General features: G+C 41.3%; 1 protein-coding gene across 1 annotated transcript in view; it reads right to left on the bottom strand.

Annotated features, from left to right (window-relative positions):
- The window catches only part of TUBE1 (tubulin epsilon 1), a 623,636-nt gene that overhangs the window by 390,407 nt on the left and 210,673 nt on the right, over positions 1-22,556 (bottom strand). Inside the window, exon 7 of the mRNA XM_044061905.1 lies at positions 13,437-13,624. Within this exon, the coding sequence (XP_043917840.1) occupies positions 13,437-13,624 (188 nt within the window). The remainder of the gene's footprint in view (positions 1-13,436; positions 13,625-22,556) is intronic.

Raw genomic sequence — 22,556 nt, 5'->3', positions numbered from 1 at the left:
TGCGCTTTTGGCGAAGCGGCCGGAGCATCCGACGGCATTTTATAATTACAACGCTTCCCAAAACTAACCTGGCACAGTCTAACCTTCTCTTAATAGTGCGTTTGTTAAATCTAGCACAAGAGCGGCATCCAACAACGCCGTGCTCAGGCCCTAAACAAGGTATACACAAAGTATGGTAATCCCTATGAGGTATCTGTTTCCCACAAGAAATACAGTTATTCACTTTTTCTGACATCCGGTTAAATACTGAGGCAAGAAAAACCAAAATATTCCCCAACGGGTACTTAGCCAACTTTGATTCGGTCTGAAACTCTGACTTCAGAAACTTTCAGAACGCCAACCTGCACTCGCAAAACTGCTTCTGCATCGGACCATGCGGCAAAAAAGACTGAGGATATGACGTCGGTCATGCGCATTAGTACCCCGACGTACTGACGTCAGTCTAATGCGCCTTGACCGACGTCAGCCATATACTTTGGTATTCGGGCCGACTGGACAGCGGACTACCCAATAGTTAGGACTGCAGCAATGTGGAATGAAGAACATCTGTACTATGTTCTTAGTGTTTCACTGTTGCAGTCATCACATTTGGGTTGATTCCTAAAGCTAAGGAAGGCAGGAGGAAGTTAGAGAGCATTAGGGCCAACTATTAAGCTATGCAAGACTGCAGTGGCAAAACCAGCCATGGATTTAGAAAAATAGGCATGTGGTAATGCTTGGTGAAGGTATGTACAGAGCTCCAGGTAGCAGCTTCTAGGATGTCCCTGGTAGGGACTCCTCTGAGAAAGGCTGTAGAGGTAGATGCAGCCCTGGTGGAATGTGATCTTATCCCCTGTGGGGTAGGTTTTCTATGGTGCTTATAGCAGAAATGAATGCGATGAGCTATCCATTTAGAAATGGTTTGCTTTGAAATGGCCCTCCCCTCTGCCCCTGCAGCAAAACCAACTAGCAGCTGTTCAGATTTTCTGAGAGGCTTAGTCCTGTCCAAACAGAATCTAAGTTGTCTGTGCACGTCCAAAGAGTGCAGTATTCGTTCTCCTTTGTTTTGTGCATTCGGGAAAAAGGTAGGCAAATGAATGGACTAATCTGGGCCACACTAGACACCACCTTGGGCATAAAGGAAGGATTGGTCCTGAGGGAAACCCTGTCTGCATGGAAGATAATGAAGGGCTCCACTGCCATGAGGGCCTGTAATTCAAACACTCTTCTTGCTGAAGTGATGGCTAGAAGGAAAGCTGTTTTCCAAGAAAGGAATTTCAACTCTTTAGTTGCAGCTGGCTCAAAAGGAGGGATAGTGAGCTTTTCAAATACAAAGTTAAGGTCCCAGGCTGGAGTAAGGGCTCTCCTCAGGGGGTCTTAAATTCTTGGACCCTCTAAGGAATTGCTTTAGCAGGGGGTGAGAGAAGAGGGGTGGTTCAGTATTATAATGTGCTGAAATGGCAGAGGCATACATTTTAATTGACGAGAAGGATAGGCCCTTGTGGAGCATTTCTGTTAAGTACTGAAGTACATGAGGTAAACTGGGCACAGTTGTGCCCATCCCCTGAGTCTGGCTCAAGGAACAGTATCTCTTCCACTTTTCAGCATAGGATTTTCTAGTACTAGGCCTCCTTGCCTCCAGAATGACATCTAGCACCTGCTTACTGAGGGATGCTGTTGGAGAGCACAAGAAATTAGCCAGACTGCAAGGTTCAGGGTTTGAAGATGAGGGTGCAGAATCTGGCCCGCTTGCTGGGACAGCAGGGAAGGGGTCTAAGGCAGGTGCCATGGTTCCAGCAGTGTCATACTGCGCAAGAGGGGGTACCAATGCTGGCGTGGCCAGTCTGGTGCAATCAGTATTGCCCTCGGCTTGTCCTGTTTGATCTTTAGCAGAACCTTCAAGAGGAGAGGCAGAGGGGGAAAGGCATAACCGAGAGGCTTTCTCAGGTGAAGGACAGGGCATCCACTTTCCAAGCTTGGCTGTGGGGAGTTCATGTGCAGAATTTGTGCAACTGGTAGTTTTGAGGGGAGGCAAACAGGTCTATCTCTGGAGCCTCCTATTTGTTCCTCAAGAGTTTGACCATCTTTGGTTCCAGTTTCCATTCGTGTGGGTCCATGAGATCTCTGCTCAAGGTCGTCTGCCAGAAAATTTAGCTTGCCTGGCAGGAATTGAGCCTGTAGGTGCACTTGGTAGCTCAAGGCCGTGTTCCACAGAGTCATGGCTAGTCTGCAGAGAGGGTACGAGTGGGATCCCCCCTGCTTATGTACCATATAACTGTGGTGTTGTCTGTCTTTACCAATAATTGTCCTGGAAGAATGTGGTCTTTGAAGGCGGTCAGGGAATTCTGCACAACTAACATTTCTTTTTGGTTGATATGCAGATTCATCTGTCTCGGGTTCCATTTGCCCTGTATGTACTGCCCTGCCAAGTGAGGCCCCCATGCATATTCTGATGCAACTGTTAGGGTTTGGGCGGCAGGGGGTAGAGTGAAAGGGAGCCCCTTGTTGTGGTAGCAGGCCTCTGCCCACCAAATGAACTCTGTCTTTATACAAGGAATGATAGGAATCATTGATTCCAGGTCCTGAGAATGTTGACACCATAGGCTTTTTAGATACCATTGTAGTTTCCTCATATGCAGTCTTGCATATGGAATTAGTAGAATGCAAGAGGCCATGAACCCCAGGGCTTTGCAGAATTTTCCTTGGGTCTTTGTGGCCAGTAGTTTGAAGTAGGTTGTCAAATAAACTTGTTTCTCTGGAGTGAGGAAAGCCATCTGGGAAGTTGTGTTCAAGCTTGCTCCCAGGAATACAATCTGTTGGCAGGGTACTAGATGATATTTCTTTTCATTATGGTGTACCCCAGTGAGGTTAGAAGTTTTACGAATGCCAGATGTTTTAATAGCAAGTCCTGGCTTTTTTGCCTGAATCAGACAATCGTTCAAGTATGGGTATATCTGAATATTTCTCTGGCTGCAAAATGCAATGACTGGAGCTAGACACTTTGTGAATACCCTGGGTGCAGTAGATAAGCCAAAGGGAAGTGCAGAGAACTGATAGTGCATGGAGCTTGCTCTGAAGCGTAGGTATTTCCTGCAAGATTCCCTTACTGGAATGTGTAGGTACGCTTCCTTTAAGTCTAAGGTTGCCAACCATAAGTCTAAGGTTGCCAACCAGGCATCTTTGCCTAGCATAGGAAGCAGCTGTTGAAGTGTTAGCATTTTGAATTTTGGGATTACCAAAAGGGTGTTTAGAACAGAGAGGTCCAGGATAGGATGCCAGGAGCTGTCTTTTCTGGGTACCAGGAAAAGTCTTGAAGAAAAACTTTGTCCCCTTTCTTCTGCTGGGACAGGCTAAATAGCCCTGACACTTAGAAGAGAGAGAACCTGCTGTAGAGCCTCTGCCTACTGATTTGGGGGTAGGTCTGGCCAACCATTTGGGGTTGGTAGGGTGTGGAAGTGGAAACTGTATCCTTGGGAAACTATATTCAAAACCCATTTGTCCTGGGTAATGAGTTCCCAGTTTTTTGCATGCAGGGCGAGCTTTCCTCCTAAGGGAGCAGGTAGTTGAGCAGGGCTTGGAAGGGTTAAGGTTAAGTCATTGTGCCATTTTTTCCATAGAGGAGTGTCTTACTACTCCCTGCTTTGGAAGTGGGAGCCCCCCACTGCTTAGGCCTGTGCGTAGCCTGAGACTGTAACCTCTAGGTGGTCTGCTGTTCCTGGGTTTGGACTGAAGGCCTGGAAGAGGCTGGAAAGGACCAGTTCTTTGAAGGCCAATGCCTACTAAATCTGAGAGGCTGTACTTGCAGGAAATCTTTAACAGTTTGCATAGATTTAGCTTTTTCCTCCATCTTTTTGAGGACGACTTCTGCTTGGTTGCCAAACGGGCTGTCTTGGTTTAAGGGAGCATCCAGTAATTTAGCTTTAACATGATCTGGAAAGTTTTTCTCCTTAAGCCAAGCATGCCTTCTAAGTAAAGACCCACTGACAGCAGCCCTGCAAGATGCTTCTAAAGAGTCAAAACCGCATTGCACAGTATGTTTACCAACTTGTTCTGAAGAATGCATTAAATCCTGTAATTCTTTGTGTTTGGCACAGTCATGAATCAACATCATTTTCTGTTAAAGCAGTCCCATAATATGCTGCTGGTACTTTAATATATGAAACTGGCAATTTAAAGCCCTAATGGCCAAAGTAGCAGAAGTATATACCTTCTTACCCCCATCTGTCCAAGGCTCTAGAATCTCTATCAGAAGAGGTAGGGTTTTTGGCAGCAGTAGCCTTAATGCCCTTTAGTCCTTGGGAAATGATCTCTGGGTCAGCAGTAGGATTCTGGAAGAGGAACTTGTGAGAGTCAGGTACTCTAATACCAGTCAGGTTTTCTGGGAGCTGGAGGTAAAGTGTCTGGGGAAATGCTAGATTCCAAGAAAGCATCATCTACAATGTCCAGAAGAGGAGGTATAGCTAAGGGCCTGTGTTGAGGGAGAAGTAAGAATTCCCTAAGCCTCTTTTTGGAGTCAGAGTAATCCTGGCTTTCCCAGCGGAAATGCTCCCTAAGGTTTCACCAAAAGAAAAATCTTCTGGAGGGGAAGCAGAGGGAATGGAATCCTCTGCATCAGAATCCTCATAGGTAGATAAGGGCAAATCCTGGTAATCAGAAGAAACAGAAATATCAGATTCCTGATCAGAAGAATCAGAAGGAAAATCAGTTCTAGGACTCTTAGAGGGGGAAGGCTGGCTTCCCCTAATTAAGGTAATAAGGTCTTTAGCCATTCGAAGCATTTGTTTTTTAGGCATATGGGCCTGAGCATATGGTTTGGACGTTGGTATTTTAGGCGTGGGTTGAGTTTTAGGCCTGGATGAAGAAGTTGGCGTCGGTTTAAAATGCAAGTCTGTAGGCCTGAATACAACCTCAGAAGCCAGTGCCTGCACAGTGGCTCTGGACCCATCCAAGGTAGAGACATCCACAGGTTCCATAGTCGAAGAAGCATCTCATGGCATACCGGACTCCGAATAGGACTCGGTAGAGGACTGCAAATCTGAGGTAGTGGGTATCAACAGGCGGACTGGCGACTAGCTTAACGGAAGCGTCATTGGCAGTTTTGCACCTATGTGGTCTGTCTCTGTCTTTATCCTTACTTTTGTTGAATATCGGTAGTCGGATGGCTTAGTTGTACCGAGTACCAAAATAATTTGCTGCAAATATAGCCTGACAACGAATAGTGCGGTGGTTGAACAAGGCACAAATCCAACAGCAAGGGACGCCATGGTCTGGACCTAAGCAAGGAATGCAGTACGAATGAAAATCTTTGAGGTATTTGATTTCCACAGGGAAGACAATTATTAACTTTTACTGACATCAGTTAAGAGCAAGAAAAAGGAATCCCCAATGGGGTACTTAGCTTTTTTGAAGACTTCGGTTCTGAAACTCGAAAACGAGGAGTTGGCAGACTAGCACTTGCAAACTGCTTCGAGCACCATGCGGTAAGACAGACAGATGTAATGGCGTTGGCTGCATGTTTTATTCCCCTGATGACCTGAAGTCAAGAAAGAAGAGACAGCATCCGACGCAGGAATCCAAGACTCTGGTATTCAGGCCGGCTGAGGGCTACCTGCAGGCAGATAACCCAAATGTGATGACTGCAACAGTAAAACACGAAGAACGTCCCTAGTTTTGCAAGCCTCCTCTGCTGCAAGGACAATATCTTCCATTTGAACTCCACCATCTGCCCTGGGGGAGTTATCCCTACGTGAAAACTGGAAAGCACCCAGAGACTTACAGAACCGCATTTTCTTGCCTCCTCTTTTATTCCCGGAAAAGGATCACTGAGGAGTAGGAAAGTGTATCCATACAGCACACAGGGTCTTTCCATCCTGTTCACTCTAGGAAAGCGTCTCCTTTACAGTAGGGCCAAACAAGGATGTTCCATCAAAAGCACTGAAACAGACTTGAAGGGTTCCATAAAGTTGCATAGGTGCATCCAAACATTTCCTAATGGCTATGTCTGAACCAGGAGCTTGTGAGCTACCCTCTTGCAGCATGGGACATTAGCTTTTTGGCTGCATTACAGATGGATAATAAAGTGGCCAGTTTTGAAAAAGACTTCTTGTAGTCCTCCACAATCATGGATTCCAAGACGGATTTGGAAAGATCCTTAGTCAAATCCCACTGTAATCTTGTGAAATGTGCCAAGTAATTCAGAGACCATAAGACAAAGGTCACTGAGGCAAAGATGCACTTTCCAAATATGTCCAAAACCCTGTACTGCCTGTTGGGAGCAGGTGGATCTCTGCTCCACTAGCTCCTTCTTTGTGGCTGCTGGCACAACCATAGTATAAACAGAGACTCCCTTCCTCCAGTGTGGCCTGTCCTTAGGTGGTGTAAGGAATTTATCACAGTGACGTGGAATGGGTTCTGCTGTTTCCATTTCATTTACATAGATGGATCAGACCCAAAAGCTTCCAGAAAGACCAACTCCTTTTGGGAAGACAGTATCAGAGGACCCTCCACCCTTCTGCCTGAGAATCTCTAAGATGTCTCCAAGGGAGATGTCATCCAGTGGAAATCTTGAGATCTAAGGGACCCCTCCTCTTCATCAAAGTCAGTGTCCTCAGTGAGAGATTCCATGGGAGGAGTCTGTGTCTCCTCTTACATGTTCTCCTTCGGAGAACCTTATTAGTGGGATGATGTAGAGAGGTATCCAAAGAGAGGGGAAAGTCCTCGATGGGGACTGTATAGATGTTCGATGAGGCCAGTTGTCCCTGTGGAATAGGCCCGAGGGGAGCACAGCTTAGACCCGAAGGGGTACAGCTGTAGGACACGAAGAGAATACAGTAGTCGAATCTCTTGGATGAAAGAAAACACTCTCCACTATCTTGAAGGCAGAAGGACTGGGAAAAGCCATAGCTGGCTGCACTAGAGCCAAAGCTGCTTATGTTATCATGTTGCAACCCTGCCCGCACCAGTGCCTTGAAGGGGGATTCTGACCCGAACTGTCCAATGCCAAAGCTCCAAGGGGAAAGGAAGGGACAGCCCCAACAACAGACCCCCTGGACCCTGCACCAATGCTTTTCAGCTCTGAGAGTCATCTTGGTCCAAAGGAATTGGGGCTGAACAAGTCAGGGAAACATACGGAAGATCTAGCTGTCTTCAGATTCAACGTCGACACTCTCGGGTCTCTTGGATCCAAGGGCTCTGAAACCATGGTTCAGATCAGATAAGGAGACAAGAGATCATTGCATGAGAAGTAGAAGGGTGGCTCAAAGATCCAATGGATGATGGAACCGGGATAACCCCCATCTGAATCTGAGCTCTGAGGAACTTCCTCATCATCCTAACCATTTGGCATCTAAAAGGCTCCTGTAGGATCTGATGGAAGAGGTGGTGGACTGGGGCCAAGTCTATCTTTTGGGTCCCTTGAAGTAAAGGGGAATAGAGACAAGGAGAAACAGGCTCTACACTGAACACTGGGGACTGGGTTCCTGGAGATTTGGTATGAATAGTTGCCATATCTGACTGCTTCCGTTTCAGATCAGAAGAGGTTGGATCAGATTTGTTTGAATTTTTTAGGAGGCTCCAAAAATGGACTGGTCTTTGGATAGCATGACAGAAACTGCTTACATGAATCCTTCACATCCGAAGAGGTTTTGGAAGATTTAGTCGGAGTTCGAGTCTCTGATGCAGAGGATGAAGGTGGCAGCAATCCTTTCAAAACTAACTTATTTTTGTGATTGTTAAGGTCCCTGGAAATAAAAGTTGCACAGATAGAGCAGTCTGTTTTGAAATGGGAAGCTTCAAGGCAGAAGACAAACTCCCTGTAGGCATCAGGGATCTTATGTCCACAGGAAGTGAATTTCTTGAAACCCGTTGGTTTCTCAGCCATGATACAACACCTCTCCACTATACTAAGACAGACAAAAAAATGGTAGGTAAAGAAAATACTCTCTAGAGGGTAGAAAGGAGGAAAAAAATACCAACAATGGTACTGAGGAGCTACCTGAGGTAGAAGATAAAGAAGAAGAGTATTAAAAGTAAAGAATTAGAAAATTTGATATCTAGGTGAGGAAGGTGGGTAAAAAAGTAAGACAGTAGGATAGGAGATTCTAGAGATGAAAATATTGCAAGAGAAAAACACCTGAAAACCTCATTGACATAGATCTGCATCTGTAGCAATATGGTGGCAAATGAGATCAGAGGTATAGTAGGTTGATGGGGCATTATGAGTAGAGAGGAGCTGAAGAGTTGGATCCGAGTGTGTGTAAATGCAGCTGAATCAGATCAAACGTCGGATCCGAAACCCGAGAAACGAATGAAAAGAGCATCAGACATATACTATAAAACGTCAATCCTGAAGGTAAATATACTCTACCATTTCAAAGCCTGTACAAGTTTCATTTGCTGCTGCTGCTTCTTCCTCAATATGCCATCTTCACAATGAATATATTCAGTGGCTTTACATAGGTTCATAGGATAGGATAAGTCTAGCCAAGAATTTTGCCCATGTTCCCTGAAAGTCAGCACCTGTTTCCCCTGTCTAGCAGGGACACAGGTGGGATCCCAGGGGTATATTTTCTGTTTCCTCATCCAGGTTCCTCAAAGAGTGCTTGAGAGGTACTCTACTTGACAAAGAGAGGGAGTCTATTCCACAGATGGGGGAGGGGGGGTTCTCTGGGACACAAATCTATCCCGCCAACAAGTTCTATTAATGTCACATAAGGTTAAGGCCTTGTGTGCAGGTTTGGCGAGTGGAGTTTGTCTTACGGATACGCAGCAACTCCATCAAGGCTGGGCCTGAAATGCCCTTGTATGCCAGACACAGGCCACCTCTGTGCAGTCTGTATGAGACTGAGTAGAGGGACAGGGCTTTTAGCAGATCTGTACAGGACAGGTGTTTGTGACCCTGGATGTTCCTGGTTAGGAACCTCCAACTGCTGCATGTGCTTGGCAAGGTACATACTGAAGGGGGCACTGTACTCCATAATGGGTCTGATATGGGAGGAGTAAAGGGATGTTATGACCTCCTTGTTTCTGGATGAAATACCCTTATTTATGAGGTGGGCCATGTAGAAAGCCTTCTGTACAACAGAGGCAACATGGTGGTCAAAAGTCAGGTTGCTATCAACCTGGGTGACCAAGACCCTCACGACTGATTGCATCTTTAGTACATTGCTATTAATGTGATAATTAGTGGGGATGACATTTTCCCCAAAGGGGATAATGATGCATTTCTTGGCATTCAGTTTGAGGCCATGCTTCTGGCACCAATCATTAGTTTGCGTAAGGTCCTCTTGGAGGATGTTCATATTACTAGGGGAATTTAAGACAGTGCCAGGCTTGCAGTTATCTGCAAACTTGGTCAGCCACAGACCACCGGTTTTAGCTTGCACCTCAGAAAAGTATATCCCAAACAGTAGAGACCCCAAGACCGATTCTTGAGGTACACTGATCGTTATGGGTCTACTACTAGAGGTGGCTTCCCCTACTTTGGCTGAGTGGATTCTATCAGTGAGCCAGTTAGCTACCCATCTGGTAACATACTGTTTGATGCCTAGCTAGGAGAGTGTATCTATTATGCCTGAGTGGGGAATAGTATCAAAGGCTTTGGCTAGGTCAAAGTAGGTGGTATGAACCGTCTTCCCCTCATCCATGGCTTTGGTGACCGTTTCAAAGAAGTCAACCAAGTTAAACAGGCATGATCTCCCTTTGACAAAACCAAACTGTGTGGGGTCAAGTGTCTGGAGGTTGCCAATGTCCTTGTTTATAAGGTCCATGATAATGCATTCCATGGCCTTGCAGATCAGGCTAGTTTGGCTGATGGGCCTATAATTGCCTGGGTCAGTGGACGCTCCACCTTTTTGTACAGGGATGACAGTGGCTGTCCTCCATTCAGCTGGGATGAAGCCGGTGAATTTCTTATGGACTCCTAATCCATCCATCCATAACCCCCTTTTTCCAACTTTTGCACATGGGGTCAGGGTGTCGCAACAACAGTGAAAATCATTTTGAGCCAAGGTTTACACTTTTGGGTGGTTGTCCCTGCCATGGTAGTTCTTCCCATCAAACACTAACATGCACACTTGCACCTATGACCAGTTTAGAGTGTCCAATCCACCTACTGTATGTTTTTGGAAGGTGGGAGGAAACTGGAGCACCCAGAGGAAACCCACGTGAACAGAGGGAGGACATGCAGACTCTGCACAGAAGGCACCCCAGCTGAGAATGTAAATGTGCTAAGCTCTCAACTCCAACATATTGACATGAAATGTGAGATCACTGTATGCTTGGTTTTGGATGTCTGCCCTTTGCCTACAAGGTTCACAAACCTCACAGAATATATAGTAGATATTACAAGGAGCCTCACCTGCACAAATATGTGTTTAAGTACTGTGGCTCTTTACTGGTTTATTTAATTACTTGGGAATTACAAAGTGTGTTTTAATTTAAAACCATGGATCCATCTACATTATTTTTCACTCTGCTTAAGACAGCAACACCACCAAACTAATATGTTTATTGCTTACACAGACTGATAAAACAATCCTACATTTGGAGAGTGATTTTTTTCTTAATGACTTTATTAGAGTACTATTTTTGATGTGCACCCAAATTGACAAACTGTAAATCATATGCTCTTCAATCTTGTTTTATATATAACAGTGGCTCATTTTTATTCAACTGTTCCTTAGATTCAGAAGGCCATATGTTCAATTGCATCTTTTCTGCTGCATTTATTACTACTTGTTTTTAGATGCTTAAATTTTAAGTGTTATTCAAAGCTTCTTAGTTTTGGTTCAAGTACTTGGGCTTTAGGCCTACCCCTTAGCACTTCCTGGCCTCTCTCCCTCAGACTCTTGACAAATATGGACGGACAATTTCCTAGGGTTTCTCCTGCCAGCCTGGTTAATATGGTCATCCTGAGACAGTGTGGCAACTGCATCATGTACACAGATAACCATCTACTACTACCACCACCTAGGGACACAATTTGTGAGAGATGCAGTTACATTAAGAACCTAGTTTCTATGCTCTTTCCCTCACAAGCCAGTAAATCTGTCACTGAGAAGGTTGGCAACACAATCACTACACCTCAAACACAATGTTTTACTTACCAAAATTAAGTATACAACTTTTTCACATTACCACAGCAGAAACTATTCCCTTTTCTTTTGGTTAACTACTTTAAATTAGGAAGTGGTGTTCTCACACTGGCTGCTGAACATGGCTGTTAAGGTACCAACCCACTTCATCCATAAATAACAGTGATTACTAACTGAAGAAAAAAGTGCCTTCTTTGTGCTAATTTTTTTTTTTAATTACAACTCAAACTCAGTGTACTTATGCTGTGCTGTAGAACAGCTCCTCTAAACTCCATGACTTGCTACCGCCTCTTCTACTGACCTTCTTCTGAACAGTTACTCAAGGTATTTAACCCTTCCAAGCTGGGATTGCCAGTGCCTCCTACGTGAATGGCATACGAGAGTGGAAACTATCATTCCTGTTTGTAGAGTTAAGAGATCTGCTTGGCATCTGTGATGGCAGCTCTATCCCCACTGATATATGTTGCCATCACTGTTGAAGGTTGTGTGAGCCAAGATGTGCAGCCTTCCGGCACCAGTTCCTTCCCCCAGTCCTAGAACAGTTGCATATCCAGTGTTCTCCCACACACTCAAACCAGAAAATACTTTCAGCCCGGGCTTCCACTAGGACCATAAATGATTTCCCCCTCCATCATCACTTTACCCAACACTCACCCAGAGGCACACTCATATCCCCCCATCTTGTGCTGTCAAGTGCCTGAGTTGCTAATCAGATTTAGGTCCCCTGAAACACAGTCAAAGCTTCATCCTCTACACAACCACTGACACCTTTCTTTCCAATAACTTTCTGAATGACTTGGTAATCTATTCCATAAACTTAACTATACATTAGAAAAAAGTAATACAGCAAAATTATGTCCACCTTCTTTTTATAAGACAAGAAGAAATAAATTCTCCTCACCACTACTAAAGACACAGAGGGTAGACAAATGAACAAAGAAAAAAGACCTTGGGTGTCGTCCACAGCTTCAGGCTTCAGACTGTTAAAACACAATTTATTAATTGCTTAAAAAGTGAAGCCGACAGGATGTAAACTTCACTAGAATATGGTGAACTGAAAAAAGTTAAGTATCCAAGCAGTTGTCATCCACAGCTTCAAACTTCAGGCTGTTAAAACTCAATTTATTGAAAACTTAAAAAGTGAAGCTGACAAAATGCAAGCTTCACTGAGATACTGAAATAATTAGCCTAGTAATTAACATCCACAACTTCAGGCTTCAAGTTGTTAAAGCACAGTTAATAGATGCTTTGTAAGCAAAGCTGACAAAAACATATGCTGACAAAAACATATACTTCACTGGAGTGTAAAAAGCTGATGAAATTGTCCAAACGATAAGCGCTTTCGGCAGATGCCTTCTTCAGATCGTATAAAAGTGTGGTTAGCTCTTCCTGTTTATAAAGGAAACACAATCAAGAGCTGGTAGCCAATTGTCTTTGGTGTTCTTAAAGGCACAGGGCAAAAATAACCTACCTTCTTTTTATAGTACAGAAAGCCATTATGAATGGGGGCGGCCGTGGTGGTGCAGTGGTTAGCATTGTCGCCTCACAGCAAGAAGTTCTCCGGTTCAATTTTCATCTGGAGTGCCTCCTGTGCATTGTCTGCATGTCCTCCCTGTGGTCACGTGGGTTTCTTCCAGGTGCTCCGGTTTCCTCTCACATTTGAAAGGCCGGCAGTAGGTGGATTAGACACTCTAAATTGGCCGTAGGTGCGATAGGTGCGAGTGTGTATGAGAGTAAGTGGTACGGATGAACTACTTATGGCAGGGTTAGCCACCTGGTGGTGTAAACCTTGGCTCGAGATGATTGTCCCTGTTGGAGTGACACCCCAACTCCATATGCAAAATGGGAAAAGGGGGTTGTCAATGGATGGATGGAAAGCCATTATGAATGATGCTCGTGACAGATGTTTTCACTGATCTTTCTTACTGGTAACAGTACATCTGCCAAAGTGACTGATGTGCCATTAAATGATGTGTGACCACTTCTGTCTCTGTTTTCTTGTTTAAACAGAACCATTTTTGATGATCTTCCTGTTTTATATAAACTCATCTTACACAAATAACTAGTAACATGGCTACAACTGGCTGCATTCTGCATTGGCCACCTTAGCTGCGCTTACATCATTGGATTTCAGAAAAATTCTGGATCCCAAAAATGGAAGACATTGTTTTTCTAAGAAGACACTTTCTGTACAAAAGCACAAACATATAACAGAGAAAAGATAACGACTAAGAGAAAAGGCAAAATCAACATAGGATTAAGGATGAAACTGAATACATCATTTACTGATAATTGTGACCCTAGCAAAGTTATAATATCTACTTTCTACACTCTCAGTATAAGCAACCAATAGAGTGTATTTACTTGGTTTTCAATTGGAAGTACACAATCAGCATGTTCTGTCAACTCCTTCATAGCCAGAACACTGTTGTACGGTGAGGTAATGACATCATCTTCAGCAGATGGGTAAACAGATGTTACAAATCTATGCACTTCTGGGAAGTCATCCTCCAAAACCTTCAACACAAAAGTCCCCAAACCAGATCCAGTGCCTATAATAAGAAAAGAAAAGGGCAGTAAAGTTGAATTTGCCTTCCAAGGCAGTGATAAAACCATGAGTAATATAAAACAGGTGGGCACATCACTACATAGTAATTTAATAACTTTATGAAAGGAAGAAAAACAGAGAAGTGGCAGAAAAAGTACAGTTAAGTGATAAATTATGTTAGCAAACATATGAATTATGGGAGCAGTGCTGCAGAATTCATACAACTGTAATAGCATATCTGCAAGTGGTGGATGCCAGCCCTCAGCCCAGAATCTTCATTAGATGGACAACTCACAGAGGGCAACACTGCAAAAGAGGGCAGTCCATGTACAGTGGAGAGCCATCTAAGCAGCTATTCTCTTTTGGTGCCCTGGAGACATACAAGAAACTGTTCCAACAAATGCTCTTGTGGTAGACTAAAAAGAAAAGTAAACAGAAGGCAGAAAACTAAGCAAAAGGCAAACAATATGAAATGTACTTTTCTACTACTAATGCCAGCAAAAATAACATACACCTGCTATGATCAACTTTTAGTAGTCGGTAAATGACAGGGAAGACAAAAATGAGGTTCAGGAACAGGTATAATCCTTACCAGGCTCTACATGCACACAACACCAAAAAGGAGGAGGGAGCCTATTTTGCAACAGTAACTTTAATGCTTATCCATATACTACTACAGACAGTTAACACACAGCTGTACTATGTACATAAGGATAATTGCTACAAGAGTCAATGACTGGATGAGTAGACCACATTTACACTAGATGTATAGTGTAAGGCCTTGCTCAATTTAGGAGGTAAGCAGTATTAAGTAATTGACAAGGGTGGCAAGAACTTCTAGGTTTGTCTGCTTAAAGGTGTATTTGGCCAGACATTGTATGGCGTCTGTGATCACTTGCCAAGTATTATTCTTATATATTAATAAATATCTGTAATGAAAGACTACAAAGCAGAGAACTGCTCCATAGTGGTGGTTGGCCTACAGTATCTACTGCAGAAGTGCAGTAGCAAAGTCCTTTCTTACCCTTGTCATGTCTTATAAAACTGTAGGTGGATGACCAAATGGGAACCGCAAACATAAAAATACTTTTGTAAGAAAAATGACAGCAGTTGATGATAATCTAACAGCGAGCCTTGACTTCTTCACACAACTTACAACATTTATAAGTAAAAACAAGGCAATTAGCTAACCACTTGGAACTGGTTTGCTCTATTACTGCATGACTGTGTTTTTCCTTCTTGAGGCTTTGCTGAAGAAATCAGAGATTATGGAAAAATCCAAACAGTGCAAAAGTCTTTCCTGTTGTTATTCTGCTTGAAACAGAAAAATGAAAATTTAGACATCACCTTAGGCAATAAAATAGGGGTTTCTTCTTAACAATGTTATAAGACTTCTTAAACACAAGAGCCTCCAGATGAGAAATGCTTCTTGCAGAAATAATAGACACTACAAATGGAGTTTCCAAGACAGAAATTACAGATCAGTAGAATTTGTTCAAAGTGAGATAAACAGAAAACCTAGCTCTCAAGTGTCATGCACTGGTAGAGGAATAACTAGTGTTGGGATGAAGGGGGGAGGGAGTCACTCTTGGAACAAAGAGCTAGGGGTGTGACCTGTATCTGCTGATTAGCCTTCAGTTCATTACCAGCATTCAGAAATGAATACCAGGATTGAATTTGCAGTCGGAACTGAAGCACCTCAGTGCTCAGTGTGTGGCAGAAACTGTTATCAAAAAATATTCATGCCTGTAGAATGGAAAGAAATAGCCAAATGATGAAAACCATAATACTTTCTACACAAGGCTCCCTAGTTTCAGGTGATCAATGCCATTCAAATGCATATATATTTCAGTACGACAGATATAGGCATAATGGTCCCAATGCACACAAATACTTTGGATTTTTTTTAAAGGCGTGTACTAGGCTAATGGCCCTGGAGCCTGTACAAGCCTAGCCCATTACCCTGGCATCGTGCCACCCGACTTTAGTTCCCAGTGCCTCTGTCGAGTAGAGCCACTGGAGTGATCCCTGGGGTGAATTTTCTATTTCCCATCCACTCATCAAGATTTCTCTTGAAGTGGGCCAGTAAGGTGGCTCTGTTTTACATGTATTGGAAAGTCTATTCCAGCACAGGCAGTCTCTGGGTTATGAACCTGTCCCTCCAGCTTGCTCTGTTGATTGTGGTAATGAGGTTGAGGTCTCTGGAGCGTGTGATGAGGAGGGATTGGGATTTTTTTTAGATGTAACATTTCTAACAGAGCTGGGCCAGATATGGCTTTGTAACTCAAGCAGAGGTTGCCTCTAAGTAGGCAATATACAGGATTTGACAAGCCGTTAATAGCGGGTAAGATTGCAAATATTACTTTGTATATAGTGGATCACTATTACAGTACCTTCCTCTCTGGCATCAACCCTTAAAGGAGAACCATGTCCACAGACTAAAAAATACATGTTTATTTCATCATGGTTTGGTGTTTCCTACATTTTAACACTACTCTGTGTCTATTTATATGTAATTTCTGAGTCTGACCACATGGGATCTTGCATCTTGAAATAACTCTGATTGTTTTGTCTGCTCCATTATGCAGTCCTTGCCTGTAAAAAATTATGTTATGCTCCTGTAACTGCATAGATTTTACTTTCAGTGTGTTAAGTAACATTTCATGCCATGCAATGATTACTTAAAACACAAACACTGCAAATGCCACAGAACAGACTTTCAAAATGTTTTTTTACTGCTGCTTCTTTTTAGAATGGCTAAACTGCAGTGCTTTGTGAAGCCTGAATTGTACTACTTGGTAATTTGAGCTCTTCCTGCTGTGACTGACAGCCCACAGCAGGAGACTTGACTCCTGGACTATTTCCCTATTCTACCATTTATTTTCTGTATGGGTAGGGGAAGGACCAGGGAGATGTGACATCACAGCATGGGTGGGTTTTTAGGAAGGTCATGCTGATGTCAGTCTGGGGAAGAAATTGGCCAGAAAACTACCTGCATTCATTGGTGTTGATGACATCAATGAATTGGAGACTGCAGCAAGCTTTAAGGGCGGGACAAAAGTTTTTTCGAAAGTGAAATCGCCATTGTTCTAGTGGAGAGAAACAGTCTATTTCAAATATTTTAAATGCTGTATTGTTGTTTTTTCATAGCAGGGACAGTAAATAGGGAGGAAAAGGATAGAGAAGTTGAGCATTTAATAACAGAAGCCCATTGTTGTCCTTTAACCTTTGGTTATACAAGTTACGTATAGATGCTGCATTTAAAAATATACACTATATTAATTTCTTTTGCATCATTTGTTAACTTGGTGAAGGGCATTTCTTGCATCCTGAACTGTATAAAACTTCTTATTATTTTATTTTCGTCTGTTATATATTTATACATTTATAACAATCAAGAGTAATTTGTACAAACTTTCCAAAACTGCAATTTTAATACACATATAGGATGGAGTTAATTTGCCTTTAATAAAGTAATCTGTCTCTAATACAACAGTGATTCAGGATGAACATACACAGCTGTAGCCAGGAAAAGCCTGTTATATTCTTCAAATGCATCCATTCCAAAGCCATCTTTCAAAGAACCTCACCCCTTAAATTAAATGCTGTTTCTTGCTCTCCCCTGAACATGAAATCTGAACATGAAATAACCTTCACAAACTACTGATAGTTTTCACAGAATTCATAAGAACTTCAAGGCAATTGAGTCTTATGACCATTTACACATTTGCCAGTACCACCTTGAGGCCATACCCCTTTCTCTATGAAAGTTTGATTAAGACCAGGGTGAATTTGTGGGTAATCATCCAATCATTCAGGTTACATTTGATATGAGAGGCAATGCATAGATTGTCCTTTCAATAGGGGTGGGAGAATGACATAATGGTTAAGGTGTTTACCTGAAGGACACAAGGTGCAGGGTTTGATTCTCACATGGGGTAACTGGCTAGGCTTCAAATGGCCCAAAAGGGCAGTTAGCCTAGTATGAACCTATGAACAGTCTACAAAATACTGAATAAACCAGTAGTGCTTTTATTCTTAATTGTTAAGCATCTCACAATCTTTGCATTTCACATTTCTCATAAATTCACAGCTACATAGAAGGATGAAATTATTTGCTAAACATTTAGTTTCACTTTTTGACTGGCTCTTTGCAGTTATTTTCACTCCACTCCAATAATGCTCCTGCAAATGTTTCCCTCAGTTGACTGAGCCAAGCAATTCTTCTGCATGTCCAAACAGGTAAATGGAAACAACAATTTGCTTCTTACAAGTTGATCTCCTTAACAGTCATCACAACTAGACATACAAAGATTGCCCAAAGGGAAACACTATTACACTCCTAAAAGCTTTACATCTGGAATGCTATATACCAAAATTGTGCACACTACTTTGTACAGAGGAAGAATTATAGTTGCACTGAAATCAGTGAGTCCTGAGTACATTATATACCTAGTTTTTTAAAAGTCAAGCAGAGATTTGGTAGAACAAATATTGTACCTACATTGAGTTCAGTAAAATCAGAAGTGTCCATGCATCCAAAGACTATTCTCATGGTATAGTCAGCACTGTACTCGTAGGTCAGCCTCCACAGACAAAATGTTCAGTCTTGAGAAGAAACTCTCTGTATTACTTCCTTCCTGATTGACTGCAAAAGCTGAATTCCACCTTTCTAATATCCTTCTCTTAAAACCAAAGGAAAATGTCAGTTTTTTTCTTTCTTGGTTTTTCTGAAGTGGTTGGAGAGTCTTCCTCTGCAAAACTTGCCATCTGGGCCAAGCCTTCACCTCCTTTGTGAAGTGGTGGATGAAGTTTAGCCATTGCATGTTCTGAAGCATAACATGCGACTACGTTCCCTCAAGTGTTTACTCTAAAGCAGATTGGACACAACAGTTTAAAAATTAAAATCCTCTCTCCTGCAGTTTCATGGAATTTATAAGCGCTACTTTCTTTTGCCTCATTTCGGCTAAATAATCATGATCATACCAATCTCTTATTTCAGCCACCTTTATTTCTTTTCTAGAAGCCACAACCCTGACAAAATCCTTTAAAGAGAAAGCATGAGTAAGTGACATGCTTCCTGTCAAAGGTACAGGGTTCAATGGTTCCACCTCAGTTTGCCTAATGTGTAACTTAGAGCATGTCACTTAACCAAACACTACTTCTGGGATGCCCCTAAAAGTGGCACTTTTCTCAATGGGTTGACCCAGGTAACAAATAGAATAAATGCATGACTAAATTAAAACAAAACTGTGTTGCACTTCAAATATTGGAGAAAATATTTTGGTTTATTCATAGTTTTAACACTGAAAACCACCAAACTACTTTAGAAAAAAAAACGGTCAGGACAAGACCTCATTCCTACTAATAAACTTGCATTTAAACGGATGTTTGACAGTTACTGCCCACCACGTAAAAATAAACTTCAGTTGAGGAACAGTCTGTGTGACTTCTCATGTGCAACACTTTACAGCCCACCCTTAAACTTGCATCTACACAAGTAACCTCTGCTACATGGAATTCCTTGACAGATACTACCAGATTTATGAATACATTATTTCATAAAACTCTTAAAACAATATCAGAGGAAAGCAAACTGACTCAATTGTTTCACTACACAAGATTAGATTTAATTTGCATAAGCAAACAGATGCAATTGTTTCACTACACAAGATGAGATTTAATTTGTGTAAGCAAACAGATGCAATTGTTTCACTACTATTTAATTTGCTGTTTCACTTGATATACACTGCTTATAGCTTACATTGTTGTCTGTCAATGTAAGTGACTTCAAAGAGTTTATGTTCTTAATCTATGATATTAGTACAATAAAGAAAATAAATTTGAACCATCACATACTTCTGTTATTATGATGTAAAACATCAGTATAGTCTGTTATCTGAAAACTTGTTACTAAATTGGATATCTGATAATTCACCGTTTATTCTGTTTTTTTATGCTCTTGCAGCTCAGGTAGTACTTGGTCAGTATACCAACCCAATTAAGAAACAACAAATAAGTAAAATAAAAAAAAAAAAAAAAAAGAAAAAGAAAGGGCTAGGAAAGTTCAGCCAGAGTGACTGTGGAAGAAAAAATGGTGGGCACTTTCAAATCCTAATGTCTTCTGTCAGTCAGTTTCACCAATATATCTTTCATGAACTCTACACAATTCATCCCCTTCAACTATTCATCCCCCTCAACTTTTTCAGGAATATATGTGAGGAACATATTTTTATACCTCGTCCTAATCTACATCCATATGTAATTTTAGTGTCTACAATTTCCTACATGGCTTCCAAAGTGGTGGCTCTATGTTTTACCGCCTTTTTGCTCCCTTTCAGATACACCAGATGATCAGAATAAGAACTCAAGGTTGTACCCATTTCATCCACTCTGACTTTTTAATGCAGTCCATTAAATAAATCTTGTGCAGTTCTGACATTACTGATTCAAATCTCTGTTCTTCCTTGCAGCCCATAATCATCTTACTCAGCAAATTTGCTGTGTTAGTTTCAAGAGAGCCCTCCTTATCTTGGGTTTCAGCCTGACTTTGTGGCAGCACTAAATTTCTACTTTTGTTCTTTTTTCTTTTTGTCATACAAGCAGAATTAATAAACAAGGATACAACCAGAGCCTCAAAGCTGAAATTATATTGTCACTTTCAATCTTATAGCATTAAAATTAATTTTTAGTCTTGAAAGGAGAGGGAGCTCTGATTATGTAAAATACTTCTGAATATTTTTGGGGCTGTCACAAAGCAAATTTTACTCTTCTTTGGAAGAGATACGCTTACTGCACCTTTCGTGGTAGCTTAGTTCCTCACAAAATGTAATTTAGTACAAACGGTAATAAACCCTGTACTCCCATTTTGCCAAGTCAAACTTTTCTTCTTGTTTTGGTCTGTACGTGCATTCTTGAGAGCGGACTGTATTCTATGGATTCAGGCTGATTATACAACAACTGCACCTCTAAGGCATTAGATATTGCTTTTTCACATTTGCATTAGTAATTTCAGAATATCTTACCTTGAAGTATATATGATGGCAAACACAACTGTATTGATATTTGACCTCTGTCAATGAGTATTTGTTAGAACTGCAACGTGATTTTTTAAAAGCCTAAGCCACACCCACTGAGAGCTAAAGGTACATACTCAAAAGAGTTTTACTGGAGGGAATGAGTTAAGGATATCCCCTCAGATTAAATCTTGGAAGGCCCCCTGATTTAATTTCCATTTATGAAGGTTTGCCCTTGTCCTGTTCATCTTGTCTGCCACACAGTTTTGCTCTGAAAGAATGTAGGATGTCTGTAGAGTGAGACTATACCACATAACTTTGGCATTCTGTAACAACTTGAAGTCACATTAACCGAAGATGCATCAGAAAGTTAAGTGCCTTGATCGGGGCAAGCATCTCATTTAGATTTTTGTGTTTGAGTCCGTCATTCGTGTCACACATACACTGTAATTGTATCCCTTGTGAAACTGCTCCCCAAGCAAAGTCTGAGGCATCTGTGGTGACTGCTTTGGAGCGAGGAGGAAGAAGGGCATACCTGGATTTAGGGGCATCTGCTCTCTCCACCAAGTGATTTCTTAATTCTGACAAAAAAAAACAGCACTGGGATATGAAGAGACAAAGGATGTTGGTGCTGGGGCTAAAGAGACTTCAGATACCATTGTATCTTTCTCATGAATCTCTGCCTTAAGGTACTTTTGTTTATTTTATTTTTTTTTATTCTCTTATTCCTTCATTAAATCTAACCATCAGAGGTGAATTTCTGATCTGATTGTAATATACTGTGAACTATTTGATAAAATCAGTAGGTTTAAATTATTCTAATTGTTTGGTCAGGTCATCAGATAACCTATGTTTCTTTGCTCTCTCCCTTAGTGCTAAAAGGAATAAAATCCCAACTGTATATGCTAAAAAGAAAGCCCATTAGGTAGCAAAGTTATCATTTTCATTCAAAAACAGACATTAACATTTCTTATCACATGCTCATATAATGAGAACACTAAACTATTGATAAAGAAAAAATCTTTTCTTCTTTTCAAACAGAAACTTAACTTGGGGCATAGCTTGAAAGAGTATGGAGAAACAATTTAATTCCCGACATGCTCCCGATCATTTCACTGAAAACCCAAAAAGTATTGATTCTATTTTTTTAAACCTAAAATCTAAATGGCTAAAACATTTTTGTTGAGGGAATTTAAAATGCCAGAAATCATCAAGATCATCTTTTAGAAAAGGCTTTAAAAGTCTTCATTTTAGTAATTGTACCCCTTGCTGAAAAAAATCAAGAATAAAATTACCAGCCAATATTAATAACTGTAAATTTAATAAATAAAGACCATTTTCCAAATCCTGTATAAAGTCAGTATAGCTAACAAAAGGAGCTTACGCAAATCCTGTTCTAAAACCTAATGAATTTTATGATACTTTATGGTATTAATAATAAAATTTTGTCATCGTTATACATAATCATCCAATATTGTTATAATAACTACACCTTTGCCTTGTTGTCATGGGAATTGATAAAGCCCTAAGTTTTATTACCCATCAGTACATTATGGTTAGATTCTTTCAAATGCACTTCTTGAAGACAGATGATGTCACACTTGGGCTGAGAAAGAAAATTTAAGTAAATGATTATTCTTTATCTGGATGTTTAGACCGTTAATATTTATTGAGAATGCAAACATATATGATAATAAAAAAATCCATAACTTCTAACATGGACAACCTTTGAAAAAATGTCCATGTATTGGATTGGTCTTCCCCATTAATAGAATTCTATGGCAGCACATCTGAAATGTTCAGTCCTTCTTTTATAGCTTTCTCTGCTATTGTGAAAGACAAGGATAAACCTTGATAATTCATTTTAAGAGTCCCTGGCAAGATGACACCAAAAATGATGCCACAATACCAAAAAAAAAT

This window comes from Protopterus annectens, chromosome 2.part0, assembly GCF_019279795.1.
Source record: "Protopterus annectens isolate FY-2018-M chromosome 2.part0, PAN1.0, whole genome shotgun sequence".
NCBI lineage: Eukaryota > Metazoa > Chordata > Ceratodontiformes > Protopteridae > Protopterus > Protopterus annectens.
Note: the sequence above shows the minus strand (reverse complement) of the source record. Positions and strands in the feature narration are given on the sequence as shown.